The sequence below is a fragment of the Chrysochloris asiatica genome, unplaced genomic scaffold, assembly GCF_000296735.1.
Source record: "Chrysochloris asiatica unplaced genomic scaffold, ChrAsi1.0 scaffold00288, whole genome shotgun sequence".
Classification (NCBI taxonomy): domain Eukaryota; kingdom Metazoa; phylum Chordata; class Mammalia; order Afrosoricida; family Chrysochloridae; genus Chrysochloris; species Chrysochloris asiatica.
This window is the reverse complement of record NW_006408806.1, coordinates 2,386,031-2,396,242: the sequence shown is the minus strand read 5'-3', so window position 1 is coordinate 2,396,242 and position 10,212 is coordinate 2,386,031. Positions and strand designations below refer to the sequence as shown.

Sequence of the window (10,212 nt, the reverse complement as noted above, 5' to 3'; positions counted from 1 at the left end):
TGGCCACCCAAATTTCTCATTGGATGAAGTGTCTGTATATTTTTATAAATTACTCTCTTTTTCTCCCCATCCCTTTTTGTTGTTGTTGTTAAGTGCCATCGAGTCAGTTCCAACCCATAGCAACCCTGTATAGGGTTTCCATGGAGTGGCTGGTGAGCTTGAACCACCAATTTGCAGTTCAAACCAACTTTACAGTCCAGTGTATTAACCCAGAGTGTCACATCAGGACTCCTCCCACCTTGGTAACCATGAAAAAAAATGTTTCTTTAAGCATGCAAATATTTTCTAGTATTTACAATAGTGGTCTCATACAGTATCTGTCCTTTTATGATTGAGGTATTTCACTCAGCATAATGCCCATTTGTTGTTACTGGTTGTGACTCATAGTGACCCTGTATAGGGTTTCCAAGGAGTGGCTTGTGAGTTTGAACCACTGACCTTGTGGTTTAAACTGGCCTTGTGGTCCAATACTTTATCCCACAGTGCCACACCAGGACTCCTAATGCCCTCTAGGTTCACCTATATTATAAGGTGTTTTGCAGATTCATTGTTACTCTAAGTATTGTGTAGTATTCCATTGTTTGTTTATCTAGTCTTCCATTGATGGGCATTTAGGCTGTATGCATAATTATGCTATCATGAATAGTTCTGCATTGAACTTGATGTGCGTATATCTGCTCATGCCATGGTGTGGCACCATAGGACAAGCACTTGACCTTAAAGTTGGTTTGAACTGCAAAGTCAACGGTTCAAAGTCACCGGCTGCTCCTTAGAAACCCTATACGGAATCACTATGAACTGGAACCAACTTGATGGGACTTAACAACAACAACGTATACCAAGTAGAGGAATATATGATATTTCTATTTCAGACTTTTTGAGGAAGTACCGTACTATATACCACAGAGGTTGTACCATTTTACAGTCCAACCATCAATGTAGAAAGGTCCCAGTCTCTCCACAACCTCTCCAGCATTTGTTGTTTTCTGCGTCTTGAACTTTTCTAATAGCTAGGGTAAAATGATATCTGGTTGTTGATTGATTTGCATTTCTCTATTGACTAATGAACATTCTTGGGTGAAGTGTCTGTTTTTGTTCTCTGCCCATTTTTTAAATTGGGTTGTCTTTTTCCTGTAGAGGAAATTTTCTGTAAATTTTGGAGTTTAGTCCCTTCGCTGATAATTCGTTTCAAAAAAATTTTTCCCAGCCTGTGGGCTTTTGGTAAAATCTTTTGGTGCATATAAATGTCTAATTTTCAGTAGGTTCCAGTCATCTATTTTGTCTTCTGCTGTTTGTATATTTTCATTAATATTTGATAGTATAATTACATCATGTATCAGAGCCCCTCAGTTTGCCCTTATTTTTCATTGATGATCTTTATATTTATGGATTTTATACTGAGGTCTTTAACCCATATTGAGTTTATTTTTGTATATGGTGTGAGATATTGATCTTCTTTCATATTTCTGCAAAGGACTTCCAGAGTAGCCAGCACCATTTGTTGAACAGACTCTCTCTTCCCCCATTTAATATAATTTAGCCATTTGTGAAAGACCAGTTGACTGTATGTGGATGAATTTACTTCTGGGTTCTGAATTCTGTTCCATTGGTCTATGTATCTTTCATTGTATCAGTACCAGACTCTTTTGAGCACTGTGGCTGTATAGTAGGTTTTGTGATTGAGAAGTTAGAGGCCTCCTACATTATTATTCTTTGTAAATAATGCTTGCTTATCTGAGGTCTCGTTCCTTAATTTGCAAAAAAAAAAAAAAATCATCAAATATTTTAGCATAATTTTGTAATTTAAGAAATGGCACTTAAAATTGAGAACTTTGAGTACTAATTCTCTCTTCCACAAGATCGGACAAAAGTGAGCAAAGTAGAGAGATGAAAGGCAGTAATCCTGCCCTTAACAAGTACATTTCAACTGATTTTCATCATAACGTTTAAAGTAACAAGCAACAGCTTGTTCTCAATATGATTAATTGTGATGTAAAAATCCTCAAAGTGGGAGTAAAGAATAAACAATCAAATAAGACAGAGTTACAAATAAATAAATAAGTAAATGAGTAGAATTATGCTTACTATAAATATAGAGAATCTGTCAGCATATAAATGTCATTTGTTTAACTCCTACAGAATTCAAATATGCCAATGCTTTAATCACATATTTCACCGTGATTTTCAAGAAAGAACAGAAAATCACTGAACCATCTTTCCAAAGAACCCTGATATTAGTTGCTCTGTTATAATGAATAAATGTTGCACAAAGACTAACCAGACAGATGAATAAAATAAAACTCAAAGGAAAGATGGAGGGAAAGATGGGATTTATAAGTGACAGAGAATAGAGATGAAAAGTTGGAGGAGGAATAACTTCATAAACTAGGAAATGTTCACTCAATTTCTTCACAATCACATAGCAGAAAAGGTGGAAATTGGAGCAAAGTGATTGCTGCCCATGCCCCCATGCCCTTCCAAAAGAGCCTTCTGCCAGTTCTCAATGTGGGAAAAAGTAATAACTGCAACAACTGTAGTCTTACTGTAAAACTTTAATCCTAACAAATATGGTGTCCTCATGAAACACAAAATGCTAAGCAACAGACGAATATCTTGTATGTGTTGTTGTTGTTGTTAAGTACTATCAAGTTGGTTCCCTATGTACAACACAATGAAACCCTGCTGGGCCCTGTGCTATCTCTCAATCATTATGTTTGAGCCCTTTGCTGTCACCACTCTGTTAATCTAGCTCATGCATGCGTTCCTCTTTTTTGCTGACTGTCCACTTTATCATGCTTGATGTCCCCCAGAGACTGGTCCTTCCTGATAACATGTCCAAAGTAGGAGAGAAAAAACCAGACCACCCCGAAGTCTAAGGAGCAATCATCTGTACTTCTTCCAAGACAGACTTAAATTTTTGTTGTTGTTGTTCTGGGAGTTCCTGGTACTTTCTTCTTGGCAAACACCATGATTCAGATATACTGATTATTCTCCAGTCTTTGTTATTCAACTGTCCAGCTTTCCTATGCACTTGAGGCAATAGAAAATACTGTGGTTTTAGCCAGGCTCATCTTAGTCAAGTGCACCTTAGACCTCAAAGTAACATCTTTGCTCTTTAACACTTTAAAGCCTTTTGCAGCAGATTTGCTAATGCAGTATATCATTTGATTTCTTGAACTGCTGCTTCCATGCGTGTCAGTTGTGGAACGATGTAAAATGAAATCTTAGATTTAAGTAGAGATGTTATTTGCGGGGAAACCAAATAGTATCACCTTTATATTAACGAAACCATGTCTGTAAGCATCACCAGTCATACCTACCAAATGCCTCTTTCCAGGTTTTTCTTCTTTGCCTTCAAAATGTAGCAGAGGTCAAGACTCTTCCATGACTGTGATCGTACGTGATTTGAAACCCCTGACTCATTTCTCTTTAAAAGACCCCCATACGCTGTAAAATAACCACTTGGAAGCTCCTAGAATGTTCAATGTTGATGACACATTAGTTAGAATAAGGGTCAGTTCCTGAGTACCACAGAACACACAGGTGTAGCCTCTGCCTCCACTCCCATTCCTTCAGAAAGGTAAAATGGAAAATCAATAATAAACAGAAAAGCTCAAGGAGACATGCAAGAGACAGAAGGAAAACAGGACTGAGAAATATAGGAGGAAAGGGGAATAATAGATTACCCAAATACATCAGAACTATGTAGGTATTTCTTCCCTAAAAGAATAAAATATCTATTGTTATTAATCTTTGTATTTATATAAATTCAGATATTAGAGGGGCTATGACTTGTCCACTCAAATGTGTTGAAGCCTCAAATAAACTAAAATTATCTGACTCTAAAGGCTTCTACTATGGTTGCATGTGTGGATGATGAAAAGAAGATAATGAGGGAAATAAAACAGACTTTATTTGATGATACCCTGTATATACATGAAGAAAAGCTTATTTGTACATTTTCATACAAGTAGAGTACTTAAGCAAATGAAAGTGAGATTCAGGACTATCCTGGTCGAAATTAAATTATTCCCTCATTTTCTATCACTCAACCCTTATTTCTCCTGTGTAACCTAGTGTGACCATAAAGCATACTAAACCTGTATCTTTGGTAAATCTCTTGCATTTCCAACAAATTGCAGAGCCCCATTACATTCCTGCTAACAGTGTCTGCCTTCCTTATCTTGGAAAATTAAATGGCAGAATAATAGAAACAGACACCAGGCACAGTTTCCAGGATCACAACAGCAATCCCTCCACCATCTTTAGACTTCTGGGTCCTATTAAAACCAGTTGTATTGGAGTTGCTATTGTAAAGGTTTTTCCGACACAGAGGGAAATTGTGTGCAGAATCCAAAGCAATTGGAGCTTAGCGGATTCTGCTTTGTGGTGAAATTTAACTGTAGCTGCATAATTTTGAGGTGATTAATATCATCTGGTGTTTTGCCAGGACAGTAGTAAGGACCTTGCATTGCTCTCATTTTGTGCTTTCATAAAGAAGTTGTGCTTGGGGAAGTATTAAAGAAAGTCCCTCTCCCTCACAAATGTGTTGAGTGAACAGTGGAGTTTTTCATGCTCAACTAAACTTCAGGTAGGAGACAGTGGAGAAATAAAACAAGTTTAGATGTGGAGAATGATAGGAACAAGAACAAGAACAGGGCTGACTTCTAAGGAAATGGAAATTTCCTGATGGGTGGAGCAAGTCTGCTTCCAAGAATTTGAAAGGAAGGGCAAGTATGAGAATCCAGAGTATCACTAAGGAGCAGCATGATTGTGCCAAAACCAATGTGCCAAACCTTTTACATTTCTCAGATTCTTCTCCCCACCACTTTTATCTTTTTATCCTTTCTCTAATTTTCCAGATAGCAATTTTTGCATTCCCTTTTATTTTCTGTGCATGCCTGAACTGACCAGTTACTGTCAATTCAATTCAAATTCATGGAAACTCCATGTGTGTCAGAGTAGAACTTGTGCTTTGATTCTTCAGAGGTAGATTGCCAGACCTTTCTTTTGAGGCACCTCTGGGTAGATTCACACGTCCAATCACACGTCCAATCTGTCATGCATTAGATGAGCATATTACCATCCAGGAACTCAGTGCATGCCTTAGTTTCCTCCAAATAAAAAGTTTTTGATGTTGTTGCTGTTAAATGCTATAGAGTTGGTTCCAACTCATAGTGGCCCCATATAAGGTTTCTGAGGAGTGGCTGGTAAGTTTGAACTGCACACCTTGTGGTTAGCAGTACAGTGATACTTATCCTCCAGTACGACACCAGAACTCCAAATACTGAGTAACTTCTTTTTACCCCTAAAAAAAGAAAAGGGGAAAATATTTTGTTGTAATTCCATATACAATTCAGGTCAAAATAATCTATTGTTGACCTCTGACACATATTTCCCTGCTCATATTCCTTCTAAACTATATTTTGTTTGAATGACACAGAAAAACATAACTTTCTGTTCAACTTGACAATGCACAAAGATGTTAAAATTTAAGAGCTCTAATATCTTTGGGAATGGTTGTATGTTTCCTTTTTGCATTGATTTTATCTCCATGTCTCATGTTTAACAACTTTTTTTAGCTTTTTATTGTGAATTAAGTGAAAGTTACCAGACTAGATCATCAGCTTTATATTCAACAAATTATATGCCTTGTTGAATCTCAATAATTACAGTCCCCTCCCTGCAATGACAGTTATCCTATTTCTCACTGTGCCTTCCCTTTTACATCTTATATTTCCAAAATGAACAAAGCAAAAATATTTGATGTGTACATACAAAACAAAAATATATATATTCATTTAAATGTCCTAAGGGAACATTCTGCAAGGCAGCCTCCTGCCCACAGGCACACAGCCTTACTCAGTCCATGGGCTTAGAGCCACAGCTGCTCTCTCTCTCCATGCGTTTGCCTCTGCCACCACTTTTCTAGGTAGCATTGCATACTCCACTCATGCTCTTCCTTTTTGGTGGTCCTGGTATTGTTTGCTCCTAAAATGAAAGATTAACTACTCCCCCCTTTTTAGTTACATATCTTCTACAATTACAATTGCAACAATCACAATTAATGCTGCTAACAATTACACACAATTGTTTGTCACTCTCTCTGACTATTATTCAACTAACAGATTTTCCTTTGCTACATTTCATATTCAAAGTCTGATATGTATGGTGTATACAGTGTCTTCTAAATGCATAGGTAAAATAGATGAAATATTGATAGATAATCAAGATGAATTGAATAACCTTTTATTTTCCCCTTAAGGAACGGAAGAAGAAGATGAAGGTGACGACTGTCTGTTGGGGTCTGTTGATGAGTTTTGGTGGTTTCCTCATATGTGGAGCCATATGCAGCCCCACCTCTTCCATAATGAGTCTTCATTGGTGGAGCAGATGATTCTCAACAAAAAATTTGCCTTAGTAAGTAACCCACATTGATTACTGCATCTATCTAGAGTAAAGCCCAAGTTTTTATGTTGAAAACTTATTAAACAGTTTGCCAATATTGACAATTTTATGCAAGCTTTTCTGTGGGATCAGAAAGAAGTACTTGGTACTAAAGCCTTGTAGTATTGTTGTTGCTGTTAAGTGCCGTCAAGTCGATCTGACCCATAGTGACCCTGTATAGAGTTTCCAAGGAGCCGCTGGTGAGCTTGAACCACTGACCTTGCAATTCAAACAACTTTGCAGTCAGACGCATTAGCCCATAGTGCCACACCAGAACTCTTGTAATATGTGATTATTACTTTGCTTGATGATCTGAGGGGTCCAATTTAAGAAGGACTTCACAAGTCACTCACAATACTCAGTCATATGACATTATGTTCAAAGGTTCCTGAAACATGGTTCCTCTCTTTAAGGAGCCATTTGCTGCATAGTTAATGTTGTTCAGTGACATCAAGCTGGTTCTGACTCATAGCAACCCTGGTTAGGGTTTCTGGGGAGCAGATGGTGACTTTGAATTGCTCATCTTTTTGTTAGCAGTCCAGTGCTTATCCAACAACCCAACACCAGGACTCCATCTGCTGCATTAGGAAGACAAAAATATGCATATAAAATAATTGTCTAGCAAAATGACATGTTCTCTTATCCATTGCTAAAATGAACAGTACAGACACAAAGCCACAGTTCAGAGAGATAAGTGTCGCTGGTAGTGACTAGAGAAATGTTCCTGTGGAAATAGGATTTTAGGTACACACTGAAATAAGAATAATATTTAGGTGTCAGGATGAATTGGAATGAAATGAGACTGCGGGAAAAGATCAGTTAAGAGACTGTAGCATATCATCATCATGATGAAATCCTAAAGACTCAACCTCAGAAAATAATGGATATGGGAAGAAAGCCATTTAAAAAAACATTGTAAACATCTGTGTTATAGGGAGGGGATTTCCTTTTTTTCCTGAAGATATGTATAATGTTTGATACAGAAGAGATTATGATTCAGGAAAGAGAAATTTAAAATAAAAATTCTAATAAATACAATGTGATGGAAAAATATGCTTGTAATCAGTGGGGGAGAAATGTGATTAACAAGCCAATAGAACATGTGTTCAGTGGGAGAGGATGTTTTATCTTTGTTTCCTGTGGATTATACTAATGGTCATAACAGAACATGGAGGGAATCCAGAAAGGCAATTGCTTATTTACTTATTAGCATTTTCCCTTTCTAAGCAGGGAGTACATTGGGGTTGGGGACAGGAATTACATTCTGTCTAATACAGTATTGTAGTTCCTGGCTCATAGAAGAAGTGCAGTGTTGGTGTAGTGGTAGAATTCTCACCTTCTATGCAAAAACCCCAGCTTCCATTCCTGACCAATGCACCACATGGGCAGACACCACTTACCTGCCACTGGAGGCTTTCATGTGTCTATGAGGTTGAAGGTCCAGTAGACCTTCTAGACTATGAGAAGCTAGAAGAAAGGCCTGGTGATTTACTTCTGAAAATCAGCCACTGGAAACCATATGGATTATAACAGTTTGATCCATAACAGACCATGGGGTTGGCACAGCACTGAGCATGGTTTCTTTCTGCTGTGCACTGGCTCTCCAAGAGTAGGGAACAATTTGTACGAATTGGGCTGTGAACCACAAGGTCAGCAGTTCAAAACTACCAGCTGTTCCACAGGAGAAAGATGTGGCATTCTGCTCCCGTAAAGATTTACAGCCTCAGAAACCCTGTACAGGGTCGCTATGGGTCGGAACCGACTCCACGGGACATAACAACAAAACAATAACAGCTCATGGAAAGCATTCAATCACTATGTACAGCATGAAGGATCGAAGGTAGCGGAAATTAATCCTCAAGAAGGAAATGAATTGTAACATAGCTTAATATGTAATAACTACAGGTTTTTTCTTGTTTGTAAATCTCAAAACTGACTTGACAGTTTTTATAGATTATCTGTGTTATTAATAATCCTAAAACAATCAAATTACTTTTCTAGGCAAATCCTACTAACTGTAGATTTAGCCCACAGTGTAAAATAAATTGAAATACACTACAGTGGTTGGAGTCCTGATACAGTGCTATAGGATAAGCACTAGACTGCAAGGTCAGTTTGAACTACAAGGTCAGCAGTTCAAATCTACCTGCCACTCCTCAGAAACCCTTTGCAGGGTCACTATGAGTCAAAATCAATTTGACAGCACTAAGCAGCAATAAGACACTGATAAATTTAGATATGATTTGAATTCATTCTAAAAGACACTCTCATAGACAGAAAATATTTGACCACACTCAAAATCCTCACTCATAACCAGTTGCCATTCCTCTAGAAATGATTTGAAGTATAATTTGCTCAATTTTAAGGTCTCCTCATCCATGTATGCCCTTCCCAAAATTATAGATCTTAAACCCTGAAAATGTACCATTTCTTCATATTCTTATCTTTACTACATCTTTTTAAGGAACCCTGGTATATGTTACAAGTTGGGCTGCTCTGACCACAAGGTCAGCAGTTTGAATCCATCAGCCACTCCATGGGAGAAAGATGAGGTTTTTCTGCTCCTGTAGAGAGTTACAGCCTCAGAAACCCTATGATAAGAACAAGATGGTCACAGTGAATTGGAACTGATATGATGGCACACAGCAATCACCACCACCATGCATTTTAAACAAAAAATGGCATAGAATCCTTCTGCTTATATGTCAGTAGAGAAAATGTAGCATCCCAAATGACTGACCACTCAACCATGTAAATCAGCTATTTGACTAATCAGAATTTTAAACAGCCCTGTTGTCCATTAAGTGGAATGGCTGCAACATAAACCACTAGAGCAAGATGCTTAAATGTTTGATCTGCATGATGCAATACTGGAACTTATGTAATAAAGAGTTAAAACTGATAAAATGATGGTTGCTTGTAAGAGAAATAGTAAACCAAAAATAATTTATGTGTAGCATCAGGAACTTAGACTTGTCATTTAACTGAAATCAACTCCCCAAAATAGATGCACTATTTCCGAGTGAACCTTAACAATCCATTGATTTTTTTTTTAAGGAAACGAGAGTAGTGTCTCACCCTGCTGATACTGAGAGAAGTGTCTTAACCATGTTAGCAAATCCTGTTAGAGAGCAAGCATTTTGTTTTGCTTTTTCCAAATAATAAACAGAAAGAGTAGATAGTGTTGGTTGAACATTGCCATAATTTATAAAGTTGTCAAGTGCCGTCGATTCGGTTCTGAATCTTAGAAACACTGTATTATATCTTAATATAGCAAACATTAATCATCTATAGAAGTTTAAGTCTGCTGATGTTAGAAATGACAATCAACAGGAGAGGATAAAGAGGGAAAAAATCAATATTATCAATAGCAATCAGCAATCAGAAAGAAGGAAAAAATTACTTTTCAGTTTCCTCTAAATCTGTAGATTTGAATCTTAAGTCTGAGAGAGGATTTTATGAAAAAAGAAAATATGTAAATAAATTGTAATTGTTGTTTAATGTCCTGGAGTTGATTCCGAATCAAAGCAACCCCATGTATTAGGGTTTCCAAGGTTTTCAATCTTCATGGGAGCAGTAGAGTGAAAGAAAATCCTAATAAAGTATATGAACAAAATAAAACAAAAACTAGTAACCATCAAAAAAATAGTGAGTTAAAGCAGGTTTGATTTTAAAAACAATGACATTCGCCATTACATCCCCTGAAACTAAAACCGTAGTTAGAATGACAAGGTATTCAATACTTGAATTAATTAATTAATTAAT

The 10,212-nt window shown here is 37.1% G+C and overlaps 1 protein-coding gene across 1 annotated transcript in view; it reads left to right on the top strand.

Annotated features, from left to right (window-relative positions):
* Positions 1-10,212, top strand: part of NDST3 (N-deacetylase/N-sulfotransferase (heparan glucosaminyl) 3) — a 382,934-nt gene that overhangs the window by 119,296 nt on the left and 253,426 nt on the right. The window contains exon 4 of the mRNA XM_006874590.1: positions 6,266-6,420. Coding sequence (XP_006874652.1) covers positions 6,266-6,420 — 155 coding nt within the window. The remainder of the gene's footprint in view (positions 1-6,265; positions 6,421-10,212) is intronic.